The sequence below is a fragment of the Erithacus rubecula genome, assembly GCF_903797595.1.
Source record: "Erithacus rubecula genome assembly, chromosome: 9".
Taxonomy (NCBI): domain Eukaryota; kingdom Metazoa; phylum Chordata; class Aves; order Passeriformes; family Muscicapidae; genus Erithacus; species Erithacus rubecula.
In genome coordinates, this window is record NC_136660.1 from 10,886,342 (window position 1) to 10,906,721 (window position 20,380).

At 38.8% G+C, this 20,380-nt stretch overlaps 1 protein-coding gene across 1 annotated transcript in view; it reads right to left on the reverse strand.

The window, feature by feature from the left end:
• RET (ret proto-oncogene) overlaps window positions 1–20,380 on the reverse strand; it is a 289,942-nt gene that overhangs the window by 23,952 nt on the left and 245,610 nt on the right. The window contains exons 14-21 of the mRNA XM_079311877.1: window positions 11,401–11,649; window positions 9,555–9,836; window positions 8,841–9,082; window positions 7,654–7,855; window positions 6,988–7,187; window positions 2,620–2,878; window positions 1,327–1,452; window positions 443–553 (exon numbers count right to left, since the gene is read on the reverse strand). Coding sequence (XP_079168003.1) covers window positions 443–553; window positions 1,327–1,452; window positions 2,620–2,878; window positions 6,988–7,187; window positions 7,654–7,855; window positions 8,841–9,082; window positions 9,555–9,836; window positions 11,401–11,649 — 1,671 coding nt within the window. The remainder of the gene's footprint in view (window positions 1–442; window positions 554–1,326; window positions 1,453–2,619; window positions 2,879–6,987; window positions 7,188–7,653; window positions 7,856–8,840; window positions 9,083–9,554; window positions 9,837–11,400; window positions 11,650–20,380) is intronic.

A 20,380-nucleotide genomic window follows, 5' to 3' on the forward strand; every position in this document is an offset into this window, starting at 1 on the left:
CCAGAAAAGGGCAGGTACATTTCCCCAGATGATCTTTTGTAAACACATTTATTTGAAATGGAATTTTTTTTCTTTTTGCTTATTTACCCAGGAGTTCAAACAGGAATGGTTCCTATTGTTCTGCACTTGAGTTAGGAAGTGGGGCATTAACGTGCCTAGAACCTAGAACCTTCAGCAAGTATCTCCACTGTAAAACACCACCTGTGAATGAACAGGGAGCAGAATGGGGATTACTGAGCAAACCTTATCCCTCCATCAGTCACCCAATGGGTGTCACCTGCCTGGCCCAAAAAAGGTCAAGATTAATCCCCATAACCGTAACTTGCTTGTATGATTGCAACACAGATCTGTTGAGCTTGTAAAGGCATCTGCACTTGGGAAAGTGACATTTGAGAAGCAATGAGAGGTGAAACAGAGAAGCCCATCCTAAAGCATTCCCTACTTGTGCAGTCCTGGGGGCACACAGCCGGGTCTCTGCTCTCCACCGCATCGCAGACGCCGTCCGGACACGTCCTGATGCTCGGGGTGCACGTGGAATAGTTGGTGGTGATCCCTGTAAACACACAAACAGCTGCACTAATACCACCAGGAAGGAAAGTTCATTGCAGTGTCTCAGGGTACACTAACACTCCAAAACACAGGTTATGGTGCCTTTTAAAATGAACATCTGTGACTAACAACACCTGCTAAAGTAACAGGCAAGACAACAGATAAAGGCAACTGGAAGAAACCATTTTTTGCTATCTTTTCTGCTTTTGACAGCTCACTGGTTATGTCACTTGCAGTTACTCTGAACGCTTCTGGAAAAAGAGCTGCTGACCACTCTGAGACTGAAGAGCAGTTTTCATAACTGAGGATTTCTCTACACAATTTCACCCACTTGAATATGAGGGTTACAAGTGGTTGTACAGAATGCATGACACTTATGCAGTTTGAATGGATCAAGCACCAAGAGGAATCATTGTTCTCAAAGAGTCAAGTGCTGTCAGATCTGAACTACAGACCACAGAAAGAGACCCTGCTTTGTGCTCACTGTCTGCTGGATGCACCTGCTTCAGTCACATGCTGCAAGCTCAGCTCACTACCTGCTGGTATCATGTTCAGCATCACCAGGGCTAAGATGAAAAATGGTTCTTCCAACTTCACCTCGTTTTTCCTGTTTAGTGCATACTTCATATGGGTATTATGATTATTTTTTTTAGCCCCAGCTTCTGTGTAATTTAACATACCATGTTTCCCAGCCAGAATAAATCAGTTTGTATCTATGGAAGTCAAATGCACAATTACAACTAAACAGAAGTTTGACTTCATACAACATAAATGTACCTTTCCCACTCCCCTGTCTCCACTGGCATCTTCCTGTTAACACTCCCAGGCCACCACACTCTTCACATTCACCACGGTGCTTGCTTATAGCACAAGAGTCAGGGCAGTCCTCTTCTTTTTTTAAAACTGTTGAGAAAAATTCAGGACAAGGGAAATGAACACACAAGTAGGTAAATTCAAAACAGGAAAACTCTGTTATTAGGGATAGATACGAAAGAAAGATGAAGAAAGCAATGAAAGACTGAAAACTGACTAACCCAGTTATCAGTAAACTTAGAGAACAATTTTAAAAAAAGCCCAGGTGTTCCTTTTCTGTGAAATAAAAGATAAACAGCAAGATCATGAAGGCAGGGTCATGTCTGCTTGACAGCACTGTCATTGCCAAGAACTATAGATTTGTGCAAACATACTGATAACAGAAGAATGGAGAGCACAAATACTTACAGCTTCATACATAATTCTTATCAGGGGAAAATACTTAGTTCTTGGGTTAGCACAGTAGTAACTCAAAGAGCACTAGCTAGAAATGTGTGTTTTCAGACAATATGAGGCTTGTACAAATAGAAAAGTCCACTGCATGTTTTTCTTTCTTTTTCTTCAACCCATTTGCTCCCAGAATAGGAGTTCTGATCTGATAAAATGTAACAGAGGTGTTTATCAGGTACAATTGTGTGGTTTTGCATAAAATGCAATACAGTTTGCAAAGAAATGAGTATGTTTCCAGTGAAATCCTCCTCTGTGAGTGTAACAGAATATTTCTAACTTCCTTCCCCATAAGGGTGGGTCATCACACTGCCCTTAAGAACTTGAATTTGGTGTGATTGCTACATAAATACATGAATACTAAGAAAACTATTTTAAAAAAAGTAAAAAATAGAGAGAAGGGAGGAGAAAAATCAGTGACCAAATATACTCAGACCATACAGTTCTTTCTTCAGATAGATACACACACACACATGTACCTATAGACACTTTTTCTTCTTCCACAGGAATATATGAAATACAAAATAAAGGTCACACACACTAAAGATTTTTCTAAATCAAAGGCCATCATGAACATTATGAATTGCATATAATAACCCACCTTTCTGTGCATTAGTTCTTCAAACAAATAGCTAGTACAAGAAGGCACAAATAAAAGAAAACCTCAACATACAAACTCTGTGATCCATATCTTGTAACTCAGACTCATTTTCATTGTCAATGCCATCATTTTAGAGATCACCCTGCCAGTGCATCACCTCACACTGGTAACAGTTGTTAATAAATAAGTGGTTCTGAGTGGGTACTTACGAGTCCCTTCCAGGACAACAGTGAGGAGGGTTTTGGTGTGTTTCCTGCTCTGCCTGTCTGTAGCTTGCACAGTGTACTGTATTTCCCTGCACTCGGGTCTGCGCAGCGCAGAGGAATCGTTCACATACAGACTCCCATACTTGTCTTCTCGGCCCTGCTGGATGCTGACAGGATTGCAGCTGGCATTGGGGGACAGCAGCTTGTAGGTGATGTTCACACCACGGAATTTCATGCAGTTTTCAATGCAGATCTTTCCTATCTAGGCTCAAACACCAACAAAGAAATCACAGACAGGAACACAACTCTACACAAAAAATATTTAGTGCTTCTCAAAAAATATCTGAAATAAAATGGAGTATACTACATCTTGCCAAATTCAGTGTTTATTTGGGGTTTAAAGATATATTATTTTCCTATAAATTTAGTATGCAAATGCTTTAAATGCAATTTATTCTCAGTAAAAATGAGACATAAAACATTACTGCTGTCTTCAAACTAGCAGTGGAAATGGAAAAAAGCTTTGACACAGATTCAATGGCATTTGGTGCCTACTGCTGATGGTCAGCAGCGTGCAGTGAGAATAAGACCCTGTGATTTGGGGAATTTTGAGTTCAATCTCTGCTTTATCCCAGGCTGATCATTGAAAAAAAATTTTAGTTGTCTTTGAGAAATTGAAGAACTCAGCATGAATAAAGCTGAGACTCTCTTCAAATAAAACAGAAATTGGTATGACATAATTTTTATAATATTACAGTCAAAAAGTTTCTGGCCAGAAGAAAGCCTTAAAAGGAATAAGAACCTCATTGTTTCCCATCTGCAATTTTACAACATTTTAATCTAAAAATGAAAATATGTTGGTTTGCCATATTTGAACTTCTGTGTGCCAGAGTATCTAGGCTAGAACACTCCTCAGTCTAAAACACATCATCTAAGAAGCACAGGAATGTAAAGCCCCATCTCCTGTCCAGTTCTTACAGGAACTGATCCAAAGCTCACTTTGCTTTTTCCATTTACAAGAGTGGGATTTCCATCAGGCCCAGAGGCATTGGCTTTCTTTGCAGGGAAAACCACAATGTGAAGGGTGGGGTGTTATTGAAAGGAACTTGGTGATGGATTATTTTCAAATGCTGCAGTTAAGAAATGTTTTCAAGAAACACCACTGCTGGTAAAAGCATATCTGTACATCTTGGTTTCAGCATTCTTACTAAAGAATGTTATAAAACAATGAAGTTTTTGTGTACTAAGACCTCTTCCCATGAACCTGGACTATTTGAAGTCAGAGAGAAAGCCCTTGCTGTTCTAGAAGCATGCTTTGTTACAAGATAATCTCACTTCATCTAACTTATTCCCATTCACATCACTGATGGCTCATTTGGCACCGCTCCTGTTGGGATTTTAGGTGGCAGGATAACATAGACTATTAAAGCCATCAGAAGCAAGGCCATTTCTTTCTGGCTGTCTCCTCTCCACAACATGCTGGGACTGGCAGGAAGAAGAAGACAAGATTTCCACTGTTCATAAACTCTGTCTAGACACAAGGTCTAGACATGTCCCTTCCAGAAGCGCGTCACCACAGCTGGGACAGTGCTCCTTCCAGGCAGGAGCAGAGCACAGGGATGACCCATGGCATTAACCCTTAACTACACTACACTGCCCTTTCTGCCTGCTCTGCCATCACTGCTCTTTCCAGGCACCTTTTTGATCACAGCAATTTCCTTCAATGGGGTTGGAGGAGATCCCATAAATCCAGGGTCCCTGAAGGGCAGGTTATCCTTAGAACATCCTGGCACGTTGGCCAGTTTTGCTTTCTCTGTATAATTTGAGAAGAAGTTATAAATTTCTATGAGAAAGACAGACTTTCTTTTTTTGCCTGATTCCACTAAAGAAAGTCCAACCTTGTAACTTTGTTCTGCCTCACAAACTCTGGAGCCAGCTCAGTTCTCAGGTGCAGCAGAGCACAACTCCACGGGAAAAAGGTAAAAGCAGCTACTTCCCCCTTCTCATGAGAGTGAAATACCAAGTAATCAGGGTAAAGGGGAGTCAGGTTTAACATCAGCTTACAGGGGAGGAACCTAGAAATTTGCAAGACTCTCAACAGTTAACACAGAAATACCATTATTAGAAATAAGAACAGAAAAATCCATCTTTCAAATTCCAGTGTTTAATAAAGTCTGGATAATGATACTGTTCCTCTTCACTGAATTCCAGGAACATCTGGACATATAACCTCTCTAAAAATCTCAGCCAATGTTATTCATCATTTGTCTCAGTAAATGTCAATAGAGCTTTAAGTCCTTTGATAAGTTAAATGCCACTGGGCAAGCCTGCACCGTCAGGCTGTGCTTCTGTTACTCAATTCATTTAGCTGCTCAAATAGACAAATGGCATCAGCCCAGCAGTTAATAATTTCTTCACGCTCCTGTGTTTTCCTTAGGGCAAGAGACAGTTCAGCCTTCATATTGATTTGGCCCAGTACTTTCCTGACTGCTCTGGCACATCATGGCTAATTATGCAGCCAGTTTTAATAATGTGAAGTGCTGGGGACTAAGCTGCTTACACTGACTTGTGCTCCAAGCTGAGAACACTGTAAATTCAAACCCAGTTTTAGAAGTAAGTGGATGACACTTTAACTAACTGAGAACACCATCTTCAGAGCCAGGATGAGTTTTGCACTTCACTGCTCAAGAATCAGAACAAAATCTCTTTGTGAATTTGTGTTTAGGCAGCACAAAGAGAAAGATCTCTTCCCAGAGACCTGGAGTTCTTGCCAGGAACAGTTTTCCCTGCTACTACTGCCACCCAGTGAAACTGCACAATTAGTGGGAAATGCCACTGTTTTCAAAGATCCTAAAATTTCTTTTCAGATATTTGACTCCTATGAAAATATTCAACACCACTAGCTTTAAAAATCAACTGGCTTTTCTTGGTTCTGCACCCTGAAACTAAAAAAAGCCACATACTCCCAGATTTTAAAACCAAAGTGTTCAAGCAATCCAGGGTATACACAGATGACCATGGTTGCTCAAATTTAACCTGGAACTCATTCATTCAAAATATTGTATGGATACACCTATGCATAAAAACATTCACACACTTGTTTCAATTACAGTCATGTTGTGACACAAATACAAGAGTTCTAGATGCAAGGGTTAGACTATGAGTATCTTACACACCTGTGCTATTATTTCTTTTAGGTGGAAACCCAGGCTTCACCCTATCCCCAGGCAATAGGCAAAGATAAAGCTCTCACAGTCTGGTGCTACAAAAACCTCAGATCTGACATCAAAAATAATTTGATCTGCACAAAAAGAAAACACTATCCTCTGAAGTTTCTAACAGACTGCAAATTGAAAAATTGCAGCCAGGAGGCATCATTAAATTACTCCTCATAAAGGAGTAGCTTTTGTAGTAAGTCTGCTACATAAACACATTTAGTACCTTTTTTTTTATTTAGGATATTCACTACAGACTATAGACAAAATATCCCTTGTCAGAGCAGTAGAATTTTTATTGGTCATGTACAGCCTGTTCTGTACTCTGAAGAGCTATCAAGCTGCAATGTATTTCATCAGATGAGATGTAAGAACATGCAATGTATGTAACTTCCCTTTTTGTTTCTTTTTAAAATTAGACAGAGGCTCAAAGATTAATAAAACTTAATTTTTCTTAAAAATTCTTCTAATTGGTTTTCTCTGCAACTGGGATGACCATATTTAATCTCAGTCCTCCTCTCTGCTATAATAGTTACAAGGCATGTTTTCCAGCAGCTCTCCCAAAAGGGTTCACCACTAATGTTTTTAATATTCACTTTCATAATATTAATTATACTGAACTAGTACCTTATTAATGTACATGTTCCATAGGAATTACATTTTAATTTTCATCTGATTAATGTCAACCTGTTAGAAAGTGTCTCTGGAAGCATTATTAATGCCAATGGTGTTGATTAAGCTAAAACAAGGGTTAAATTAGGAAACACAATAATTACTAACTAGCCATTACCTAAAGAAAAGCCATTAATATACTGAGACTGCAACAGCTGGACAAATTCCTTTTTTTTGCCCTTGACATTGTTGCAGTTATTCATGCCTAAGCCACTCATGGCTGCAAGTCCTCCTGCCCACAACATACTATTTCTCTCCATTAGTACTTCCATGTGTGGTCCCTCCTCTGTCACTAAGTGGTGGGAGAGGTAGTGCTTAGCTTACTTCTACCTCCTACACCCAGCAACAGCCACAGTGACTACCCATTTTTCAGTGATTCTGCTGAAAACAGTTAAAACCAACGAGGACTGTAACACATCTGGCCCCAGTGAGCCAGCTCTGAAGCTCCCCCAGAAAGGGGATGTGTAATTATCATGGCTCTTACCTGTGCAAAGCGTTCAGCATTTCTGTTCACTGTGAACTGGTAAGTTATGTTTGAAAACTGAATGCTGACAGGGAGGATGGAGACATTGAAATGAAGCATCACTGATCTTTCTGGGCCATGAAATTCTGTGTCATTCACCAAAACATCCAGCTGGAAGGAACGATGCTCTGTGACTGAAATGCTTTTATTCAGTACCAGTTCTGTGAAGGAAAAGATTAGTCTATTAGCAACCCACATTATCTGCAAATGTATCTTTTAATGTTGCAAGCCCAACAAAAATAGATGTATCAAATTTAATTATACACATCCAAATTTCCTAACAGGAAACAGAAGGCAAGTTAAATATGAAGTATGTTCTTATGGAGTTAAGCTCTCTGCCATTCAAGATGTTTGGGATGTCTTCTTCCCTGCTACCTAACCAAGCTGAGAATCCTACAATCAAAACCTCCTGCCTATAAATTTATTCATTATCATTCCATACACTCCCTATCACAGAGATGCACAAGCTCCATTTTCTCAGTACATATTTAAAACTCAGTGTTTTCTTTACTTGAAATTTCTCAGCTTTTTTGGCTCAATACTTAGAAAATGGTAAGAAAAATTCAAAAGCTTATTAGTCAACTCCTAACAAGCAACTTCTCCTTTATTTGAAGAAAAAATCCTTACTGTACTCGTGCCGAGTTCCCCTCACTTGGCTGCCATTTGGGCTGAAGTGGATTTCATCAAAGATGTGCTCTACACGAAATGTTTCACTTATCCAGGGATCATCAGTGATGATGGTTCCTGTGTATTTCTTCCTGCTGCTTTCAAGGGGATAAATAGGTGTGGTGTCTGCATCGTACACAGTCAGCGTGGAAAGAACAGTGCCCTGGTAGGAAACAACAAACAGCACTGCTGAAGAACCCAATCTGGTAACTGTTTTGGAGACTGAAATATTGGTCAAATGAGACCATACAACTTTCACTGAAACCCAGGCAAATGTATTCATAGATGTCTTGTCATGATTTGTTCTAGTCAGGAGATGGCAGCAAACTCCTAAACTTTTCCTTTCCAGACTCAAATATGAAGAAAATGTACTTTGAAGGAAAAACTGACTACCAAAAGATCTTGTTGGTAGGAAACAGAAGTTCTCTCATGAAATACACATCATTTATGCCCCCTCCAAAAAGGTCTTCTCTACACCATTGGCTTATAAAGGGTCATAGCTCCCACAGAAGAGCCCACATGTGTACTTCTCTACTGAAGTGAGGCGGGTGTGTGTGCAAGGGCACCTAAGACATCCACGGATTCAGACCTTTTGAAAGATCAGCTTGGCATGGTAAGGGAAAAATGGGAGGCCACCATTAAAACAAGATCCTGGAGCTTGCCATTAACAGCCTAGAAACTTCACAGGTGCAGTGGATTGTAGAAGACAACCACTACTACTAATAAATATTCTGAACATAGTCCTGATACATTACACAGATTGGCATGTATGGGACAGATACACGCACACACTTGCTCTAACAACACAATTTTAATACCCTAGAAGAAGCAACCCTGTAACAAACAGAGCAGACTCATTATGCAGAGATCCAGAGCAATGTGAGCTGGGAAACTGCTCAAATTTCTTCACACTCTTTAAACACTAACCCAAACTCCTATTTCTTTGGGATCTGAGTAAGAGATAACTTAGGGCAGAAGAATCCTACAAACAGCATTTTACAACCACAGATGTGCAGAGTGTGGCTTGATGATGGACTTGTGGCCAAGATCATCACCCAGGCAGAACACGGTACTTCCCAGGAGTTCTGCCTCCTGCTGCTGTGCTCACACTTCGGGGGCTAGGTAAAGCAGAACATTACCAACATTACCTCTTTCCTGTTGAACTCCACGACAGCCTCTGCAGTATCAGTGCCATTGGGAAGGAAGGGAGGAGAGTCATCTTCATCTAACACGTTGACCAGGAAAGGCACCTCCACCTGCATCTCCCGCAGCCCCTCTGTGACGGTGCACTTGGCAATGAGCTCGTAGCGCTCCCTCTGCTCCCGGTCCAGGCGCTGCGTCACCCACACGGCCGTGGAGTTCTGGTTGTACCGAAAGGGAACGCCTTCAGCTGCAAAACACACCACACACACACACAATCGCTCCCTCCTGCAGGGCTCTGAGGCTGCGGTGCTCCTCTGCAGCTCAGGGAATCCATTTGGACATCGTGACTGCACAGTAAGACAGACTCAGAAGGGAAACAGAAGGAACTTGGGTGGTTATATCAGAGTAGGGAGAAAAGCATGGAATATATGGGAAGATGCTACATTTCCAGAGCAGCACAATTTAAAGCTCAGGATATTCTCAGTCTACTTTTAGCAGACATAAAATTCTAAAACTGATCTTCTCTTTAGGGAAGGGGATAGTCCTCCTTCCCATTTGTTCTGCATATCTCAAAGGCAAAACATTCAGGCTCAATTTAGGTTTGCAAGAAACTTCCTTTACAGAATAAAATCTACAGGATCTACCAAAAAAGAGATCTTTTAACAGTGCAGCTGTTTGAATCTATTGCTAATACATGAGCAGCTCAGATCCAGTTTTACCTGCAAGCAATTTGTAGGAAATGCTGAGATTCTGACACAGATGACGAACTGAGGGTAGCTGGAGCTGATGAAATACACCAGGAGGTTTATTCTCCTTGATGTGAAAGGAGAGATCCATTTCTGTGAAGCAAAGCTGTCTTGCTGTCAGGGAACTGCAAGCTGGTGCAGTCCCATTGATCAAAGAGAGGAAAACCGTGGCACGTGTAGTGGGGTCACATTCCTTCTCTTGGAAAGGGCGGACGTACAGCATCACCTTGGGTAACAGCTTCCAGTTTCCAACAGCTTCAGGAGGAGGAAATCACCATAAGAAACATTGTACAGAAGGCAAACCAACTTTTCCTTATGTTCTACCCTAGTCCATTATTCCATAAAAGATCTTTTAATCCTATTATGTGGCAAAGCAACTCTTCAATATGCCAGGGGCAGTGGGGAGACCTTGAACGTTAATAATCCAAATAAGCCTGACACTATAGGGCTTGGCACCAACTTTGCGTTATAGAATCTCAAAAGCAATATAAGTGTCTGTAAGACACTGACCTAAAAACACATCACTGGCAGTAATCAGCTCTTTGACAGGACTGCTTTTTGAAGAGACTACAGCAGAGCAAGGTGGAAACAGGAAAAATAAAGCATGAGATGGCAACAGACACTCATGACAAACCCGTATCAGGACCAACATTTCAGTCACAGCATCCCACAGTATGAACCAAATTGTCTAGGTTCAGAGAACAGATTGCTTCATCATTTTGAAATATGAAGAGGTGGACAAAAGATAAAACAGAAGTTAAAATCAACCTGTGGCATCTACTAATACATCCTCAAGCCTTGTTTTGATTCCCTTGCCTTGACTACAGACAGCACAGTAATACCTCTGTAATAGATCTAACTCACTTGAAAAGAAGTTCCAGGTCACTTTGATCTGTATGAACAAAACAAGGCTCTCGAGTGTTAAGTAGCTATTCCTCCTTTGTTCAGCACGAATATTTGATATACATGAACAAGTACCAAAAATGGATGAACTATCAAACACTCAGCACTTCAAAAATAAAGCATTAAGTGTCTGAAGTTGAAAATTTCAACATCAAGGCACCTAAGTCCAAAGGCAGTGTTGATAGATGGATCTTACAAACTAAAGACAGTAACTACAGACTCTCTTCAACAGTAAAATTTCTGCAGCTGGTCACGGTATGCCATTAACTCCTCATCCATTTCCTCCTCCACCATCTAATGATACCTAATTTCCTCACAGATCAAAATCACCAAAACCAATTTACTGCAAGAGAATAAAAGAAGAGGAAAAAAACCTGAGAATATGATGTTTTGTAGTTCAACAGTAAGCTTCTCTAACAAAGCCAAATCTCAAGAGAAGGAGAGAGGTACAATTAACCATTTCTTCTAAGAGCTCTCTGGTGTTATATGCAAATATAATTTGTGAATCCACGTCACCAGAATTCAAGGACCATTTACATAGGAATTTGAACCACTCTCACAGCCATTTGTCTGGAAGTCCCTAACACAATGGAACTGGTCTCATTTGCATCAGTAGATGAACAAACTGCAAATCTCAGTGTAAAGCTGTGACCCATACAGATGTGAAATGCAGAAAAAATACTTCCAGTAATGCAACTGTCTTACCCTACTGGAGACCCCAGGATCTGTCCCAGGTCAGCATCTGCTTTGGCATACTGCTATGGGTTTCATGGGGTCTGGTTCCTCATTTTAAAGGGGCAGATGTGTATTTTCCAATTTTGATGCTCATCTTCCAACAAAGAAATCCCATTGTCTGAACATATTCAGCATTAAGAACAGATATCTCAAGAAGAAAAGCTGGTATGCTCATACTTACACAGCATGTTAAAGTCCTCTCTATCCAGGCTTTTGCTGAGGTAGAGAACTCCTGATTTTTCTTTGATTTGGAACCAATTATTTTCATGTCTTCCTCGAGAAATGATGAGATTCTGGCACAGATGGAAGTGGGCCACTTCCTCAGGGGAATCCTTCAGGGCATGGATGCGCAGCAGAGGCATTCCTGCTGGCTCATCAATGTACACATTCTCAAAGTACTCCTTCCTGGGGAAGTACAGACCCAGGGCCACTGCAAAGGAAGGAACACCACACAAGAGTTAAGCCAAATCAAATGATTTTTGCACTGGTGTTTTCTTAATAGATATGTTTCCAAAGAAACAAAGCATTCTCTAAGTAAAGAAGCATTAAAAAAAGATGTGGAAAAAGGCAGATCCTCATCTAGTGTAAATAAATACAGTTTTACTTCACTGAAGCCAAGGACACAGACACCAAAAATATTATATAAACATATTGTTTATGTTCAACTATAAAATTAACTGCTTTTTGAAAGCAAAACTGCTTTTCTGTAGACAAGGCCCAGTTTAAGATGAACACTTAAGGAAGCTCTGCTTGCCAAATTTTACTTAAGTTCCTATCTGGCAGTCAGTTGTAATTCCATCACCTCACAGATGATATTCAAAGAATATCACACACTTTCAAAGCCTTTAAACATGCCCTCTGCTGAGAGAAAACACACAAATTTATCAAAGCCTTGCCTACTTTTCCTCAGGTGATGTAAAACCCCTCTTAGAGAGCCTCTTTGGCTCCCCCCATCTAAACACGTCAGCATGACACTTTTGGTGCAGAAAATGAGAGTTGTTTAAAAAAATACTGAAAGTGATTTAAGTATTTTAAATATGACAGATGGGAAAGCTGAGAAGTGACTGAGAAGGGAAATGTACATTTCTTTTCTAGTACAATGACTGTGACTGACCTGATAATTTCCCACCCTGGCACTGAAGGCATTTACATCTAGCAGCTCAACTGGCCCTTGCTGCTTGTTTCTTCAGCTGACCCCACCTCACCAGCTCACTGTGCAATGGCCTCTCTACCTGCTGGCAGTGCTTCCCTTCCAATTTCACTCCTTGTAAATGTGATCCCAGTGGAACACTTGATTTGCAAGGAGGTGACAAAGTGATGCTCACTGCTCAAACTGAAATACTGGAACTGTCACTCTTGGACTTCCACATGCACTGACAGTCAGTACTTGTTCTCATCCAACAGAATACTTGAATACTGCAGAATTATGCATCATTTAATCCAACTGATAAGGAGTCAGGCATATAAAAATCTCACACATCTGCTGAATAAATGTAAACAATAACAACTTCCATATGTGACTAATACAAAACTTAAAATCAGCTTAAATCAAGCCACATACAACTGGAAATTATGGTAATGCAGCAGTAAAATTAGGGATACAATGCCAAAAAACCTTCAAAATAGCATCAGGCTACAGCACATATTTATGTGTTAGTATGGGATCCATACACTGTTCTACTGAATGGAGTGCACTGCAAACAAACTGTAAACAAGAGACCTCTAATTTCATTTAGAAAAACCACAGAAACCATTGTACCTTGCAATGATTCATGACATCATCTGTATCCCTGGATGCAATTACATCCATCAGCTTTTCAGAGGCCTATTTTTTTTTCCTAGATATACTTTGCAATATATGAATAAAGTGGTAAAGTAATATGGTAGGTGAATTTGTTCTAAAGGAATTAATCCAAAGAGAAGCCAACCAGAGTCTTTTTGAGAGTTTTAGAAAAGCATTAACTCTTGACATTCTCTGTCCAGAAAAAAATTATTACTTTTGATTCTGGCTCTATCACCCTCTCTTCTTTGTAAGCGAGATTCCTGAATATTTGCATTAAATTTCAAATCTTTTTTTCAGTCCTTCTGTCTTTTTTGAAGTGCAGGAAAACCTGTGCTGCTAGAACTCCTAACAAATGGGCTCAGTAACGAGGAACAGGGTGACATCCAAACACAAAGTCCAGTCCCAATTCAAGTAAATCAACTCCTTTGAGGCATTTTGTGTAAAAACTTGATTTTAAAACAATGAACATTTCTTCACTAAAAAATCAATGCTGAAAATTCACTACTCAAAACTAAAAAATTACTTTGAACTCATAAATGCATATCAATGAGACTTACACAACAGTAACTGTTATCTCCTTATTTCCAAGACTGGGATGAACAGCCCTGTGTGCTCAAATCATACAGTACAAGAACCAGCACCACTGGAGAGATAAATCATCTCCAGAAGAAGGAGCATATATACAGTACATATAAGCAACAGAAATGTGTAACACAGGAAATTTAAAAGGGAAGAAAATGGAATATTTTGAGTAGCAATTATTTGCTTCCTTATCTTAAACAAGTGTGCTAATGTTTAAATGCTTTGCTCTACAAATGAGGGCTCACACTGCATGCAGGTACAGGTATGTGTTTAACCAGGCACACAAATACAGACATGGCCACTGGAATGCCTGAAACCTGGCATGTAACTGCATCTCAGCAGAGACACATCCCAACTGCTCTGCATCTGAAAGAAAAGGTTCATATTGATGCTGCAGACTCTCTGAAGCTCTTTGGCACCAGTTCACAGGAGGAGTCTTCTTCATGGTCAGAAAGAAAGGGAAAAAATCCTGTAATATAAAAAAATCTGATTTCTGTGTAAATAACAGAAATGCAAAGCAATGCTTTGTATTTTGAAGAAAGGAGCATTCCTTAATAAAATCATTTAGTGTTTATTCACCAATTAGCTGGTAATGTATTGCACAAGTTTCAAAGTCACTTCAAGAAATTAGAAAAAGATTCTGTAAGTGATTTGTATAGACACGTGGCAGTTTTCTATTCAATTCCAATCTAAAACTTACTAAACTAAATCCTGTCCATCAAAAGTGTTAGTTTTTAGTACAGTGCAGACTTCCATATTGAGGATAATACCTAAGGATAGTTTTAAGTGGCACCAGTGAATATTTCAAATTTTCATCATCAACTTAAAGAACAAGTATTTGAAGTGAAGAGACTTTACAACACTGCATAATATATATATATATATATATATATATATATATATATATATATTTGATTTAGCCACAAAGCAAGATTCACCCAATACTGTGAAATTACTTGGGATTTTGTAAAGTGGTTTGTCACTCTGACTCAAGCACTGAAAGAGATGAGAGATTGCAACAGACTGCCCAGGTCACAACCACACTCTGCATATAAATCTTTGGGGGCTAATTTTAAAGGAGACCTTTGAAGTAGAAATGCAGCACCCACTTCTCAGAGCTGTGTTCACTCCCTTAAATCCTAGTGAGTTTAAACCAGACTCAATAAACTTGCCATCTGGCAAGTATGCTGCAGGAGGAAGAGGTTCTAATCCTGGCCACAGTTCCTTGTGTCCTAAAAAAAAAAAAAAAAAATCCATTTCCAAGGACTTGTGCAAGCTTCCTATGGAAGCCAGATGGAGTTTTTAATGAATCTGCCATTTAAATAAAGGGGAATTGAGATGGTTACATTCAAAACTGATGGTTAAAGTGCTTTTGCTTAGGAATTAAAAGCAGAGAAAAATTTTGTGTTACAAGCTTGAATGAAATGCACCACAAGAAGGTTGTGCTCTGTAACATCACAGAATCATTAAAATATTCTGGCATCTGTGAACATTTTTTAGAGGATGCTTCAGCTCTCCATACTACAGCCAGCACAGGAAACATGGCAACCTCTGATGGATGAGCAATATTATGGGATAATAGCATATCAGTAACACACAGAAGAGAAAAGTGATCATGTTTAGGCGGATGTAATGCTACTAACTAATAGCTCCTACAGGAAATAGATACAGTTATGACAGCAGTTTTCCAGTTCAGGGAGAGAAAGCAGGTAAAATGAGAGTACAGAAATGAGATTATATGTACTTTGAAGCCTTCATGATTGCCTTTGGAAATAAGGCAATTTTTCATGTGGCTTTTTTTCAGTCATGAATGATTAGGTAAATAATGCTTTTTTTAATACAAATTGATTTTTTTCTGTACAGAATATGCCGTACAAAACTTTAGATGTTTTTAGTCCTTTTCATGCTTGCCACTATCATCTTGAGAACAATCTGGAGACAGCTCTTGATGAAAACTATTAAAATTACTACAGCAACATTATATTCTTAATATCAACTCTGATGACAGAAAATACAGTTTAAAAATTTAATCACAAAATGAAGGAGCAGGAATTTTTTTATTAGATACAGAGAAAGACTTGACTATAAGGCATTCTCCCCAACAATGTCTGTAATTATCTTTCAAGGTACAACTACAAACTTTGAATAGTTTTGAAGCAGCAGATGTCTTATGGACTTCACAGTCAAAATTCAAAGTTTGCATGAACACTGCTTGGTTAAAATTACACTACATATTTGAACAAAAGGTTCACTCTTGATTTTAAAAAATCAAATGGCTGAAATATAACATTACTGGCTAAAGTCATTTTGGGTTTCATTATTCATGTAACTGAAAACTGTCTCTTGAGCCTCAGTTACTGTTACCTTCAAACCTCTTCTCACTAGTTCATGTTAGTACATTTTTGTCCAGTAAATGAAAATCTTCACAGATTTCAAGGTGCATTTAAAAACACTAGGACCAGTTCATTTTTTAAAAAAAGATAAAAAGGAAAAAAATCAGCAAAATAGAAATGAGAGTTGTTTTTCATTCAGCAAGTAATATACACCTATAAAACCCACATCTGACAAAATTTACTTAGAGCTTCTCAGCATTTTGGAGGACAATAAAACAATTTATTTAGAACAGAACAGCCCCAGGCAATCAAAATTTTTAATCCAGAATTGACATGTATCTCCAAGAAAAGGGAGATGCTTTTAATGCAACAATGGCCCTGTCATTGTAACATACAGGATTTAATGATATAACAGATGAACATGGGAGTCTGTTGTTAATAATCTTCCATTTGTTGCACAGCATCAGATTTCAACAGGCAATTATCTGTCAAGGTTAGTTTTGTGTTCCTGAAATAATTATCTTTACTTCTGACAAGTAGCCATTATGTTCCATTACTAGTATTAATATACCTAATGTTCCATTCATCAGAGAACAAGGCCAGTAATACACTTTTGTATTTTAAATTAAAGGACTTGCCCACTTAATTCCCTTCTAGTCTCTACACAATTAGGAAATAAACTTGCCCTCATAAACCAAAAACTCTGTAATTTAGGAAAAACACTGTTGTTTGACAGAAAAGTAGTATGGGCCAGCAGAGCTAGAACCACTTTGCATTCAGTCATGGGCTGAGCAGGTGGTCAGACACGAGCCAGCCTGCACCAGCCATTAACACAGCTCAGCAGCATGATGCTGTTTGCTTTTAGATGTGCCACTTTTAAGCTGATCACTACAGAAATTGTAAATCTAATTGTATATGTGGTATGAACCCAAGAACACAAGAAATTGTATTAAAGTGAAAATGAATTTTTTTTCCATTTTGCCACAAAGCTTTCCCACTGGAGCCTAGGCTAAAGAGGACTGGAGAAAGACCACTGTAGGGATGCATACCAGAATTTTCTAACAGTGGCTGTAGTCAGGCTGGAGCTGGACCATTGCAAAATGTCACCTGTTGTGTACATTTATATGTAGCACAATTGTTGCAGAACAACAAAATAAATATCAATACCAGCAGCCTCAGTGAAATTCATGTGCTTTACAGAACATGATACCTCCAGGGAGAACAGGTCCTTATGAAGTGATGCTAAGCAGAAACAGTCCTTAACTGGAATATAGTCCAGACCTGTTAAACTGCTCTGCTTTGACTTAATTGCCTCTCTTGCGATTTTCCTCACCAGATTCCCACGCTCATATTGGAAATAACCCTGAATTTTAGACTGAAAATATAGAAATTAGGGAGAAACAAAAATTATATCAGATATTATATTAAATATAGTATTATATAATATATAATTATAGAAGACACAAATATAGAATTAGATATAGTAGTAAATGTTCCACTAGTCAAGCAAATGAGAAAGATTTTCTGGTACAGGAAACTAAGACAGACATGGTAAAGCAGAAGGATGGACCTAACAAAAAGAAAGTTTGTTTCTTATATCAGGCATATTGAACATAAATATAGAAAATGTCCAGATCAAAGACAGACCCTAAATTTATCAAAAAGAAACGAATTTTCATTGGTGAGAATCATTTTTGTCTCAATTCAACACTGGAAAATCTGTGCAGATCAGGACCTACTAGAGAATAGGGCAGCACCTCTGCTGAAGCTTCACTTGTGAGTTCAGACTGAGGTCACACCTGTGCCTACACTTTCCTTCCAGAGCCTGCACCTCTATGTAAGTTTGAGAAAATTCCTCCTTAAGTGCCACAAAGGCTAGAAGTTTCCCTCCTCTTGCATTCTTAGGATCTGTTGTTTGCTTTGGGTTTTTTATACTTTAGCAAAAAGACAGATTTTTGATGTTTCATTGTTCTAAATATCAGTGTTAGCAGAACTTAAACTATCCCTTGTAGAAATTATTATGCATGGAAAGCTTCTGTGAGAGATTGCAGGGTTTCTGAGAATTCTTAGGATCCTGATTCTGCCACTTCTCCTTATTTATGTGATTAACTACTTCTTCTTTAAAGTATGGCTTAAATATTTGAGAATACCTGGATGCAATTTTGCTGTGTAGGAGTACAGAGCTGAAATGTGAGACAAGGAAACTCTATACTGTATTCCAACACAAATTATATTAATAAATACTTAATAGAATTTATTTACTCTGCATATGACCTCATGTGCCTTCTAGAATGTATTTATGTATTGTGTATGAAAGGATGACAATAATGAGAAGCTAGAGAAGACCAGTGATGTGTCTCACTGCTCTGTTCTAAAACGGACACACTACTTGTATCAAAACAATAAAATCCTCATATGTCCTTGTTATACTTTAATTAGCCTTCACATATATTTACTCTAACAGGGCTGAGCTCATACAAAAGGTAAACATTATAGTAGCAATTTGGAGAACAAAGTACTGACAACTAAATATATTTGTTTCATAAGAACATAAAAATAAATCACAGGACAATTATCTGCAGAAAGTGTTCAGCATACTTGATAAGACAAAAAGATCCTTAAAGCCAAAGACAAATAAGTTTAAATCAATTATCTTAGTTAAAAGGATATCGGCAGCACAACGCATTTCCTATATTAAGATACAGATCTAGATAACTGTGCTGATTCCTTAATAAATATAGAGTACAACATTTTCACAATCCCAAGTCTTGAAAATGAATGAAAACCAATTAACTGTTGATTTATGACAAAGATTTGTATAAGCACAAACTCCTGCATTCCATTACTACTTAAGCTCAAATTTCTCCATTTCTCTTCCTCCAGCTGCACTTGATTCTGCATCACTAAAATGAACACAAGTCTTCCTGTCAATTATAAATAGATCAAGTCAGACATAAGGGATCACTTTGTGACAGCTCAGTGCAGTTCACAAACACCTCCATCCATTTCCTCTGCCTAAGCCACCTTCAGAGAGAAAACATGCTCAGGTGAAATAAGTGCCAGTATTTCTCACAAATAGCTTCTTTCCCCCTCGGCATCACTGGACTGCAGCAATTAACAGAACCTTGACCAAATGTAACAGTACCAATTTGGGATAGTAACACAATGTTTAATTGTCTTGATCAACCCTGCACCTGGGTTGTGGTAAGAGGAGTCTGATTTTCAGAGAAAAGTTGCATGCAAAACTTTCTCATTTTCTAGGGAGTGGATGACTTTACAGGATCTGGATCAAATTTTTACTTTGGATTCTCCACTGTTGCACTGCAAAACCTATTTTCTATATTTAGTGCAGATGTGTAAAAATTAGCCTGCTAGACATCTTGTAGTAACATAGGAAATAGCTCAGCCTGAATTGTGTTTTATCCCTATCTAATACCTCTAGCTTCCCTCATTTTCTCCAATTCCTGCAGCTCATGAAAGAGAGACAGAGCAGTATAATTACTGCTGTACAGCAGGAGGCAATCAATGAAAACTTTTGCTGCTGGTGGTTGAAAAGTTGCCAGAAAAACGGTAATGACATGAACATCCACCCCTCACAGCAAAGTTCTCTGCTATTAAGAGCTGCTATTCTCTTTCCAAACACTCAAGGGAGCTATGAGCCTGCAGTTCAATTTTTCAGTCCAGGAAGTGAAAACTCACTGCAACTTTGTCTTGAATTAACAGAGCATTTTGGTTTAATCATTATATTGTAGATGATCTGTGACATCAAATGCAGAACATAAGCTCTTATCCTATTGTTGTTTTTATATTTTATTATCATTCTAATGCATATACAAAGAACTAAAATACTGTTAAGACACACCTTCACTTCTTGAAGCTCTAATTCCTTAAGACACTCTGGCAGAGAATACATTTTCTTAAGTACTCTTACAAGGCAGACTGCTTCAAAATAGTTTCATAAAAATCTATATCACACCTGCCATCATTAAAAAAAAAAAAAAAAAGAAAAAAAGAAAAAAAAGATAAGAACCCTCACTACCCAACTGTGAACATCACTGCTTAATAAAACAGAACTTTTCCTCTGGGGACTTTCAGTCATTACTGCACAGTAGCTACTCATTATGCTGTTGTCTTAAAGCATAAATGCTGTCAGCAGAAGGGCAGAATTGTATTGACAAGGCTTGGAAAGGGGCCGACAGACCACTACTGATATGTGCTGGGCACTGCTGCCTGCTCCAGACAGCTCTTCTCTACTGTTCTGAGACAGACACCACCTACATCACATCACTGACAAGGGAAGGAATGAACCAGAGAAGCCTAAAAGAAACAACAGTAAAAGCAGCAGTAAAATCTGGAATAGCAGGGGGCTTTACAGGATTTTACTTTATTTTCCTTTAAGTGAACTTCTGGGTTCCAGCCCAGTCCCTTGCTAGAGGGCATGCCAAATCACCACAGACTGCCAA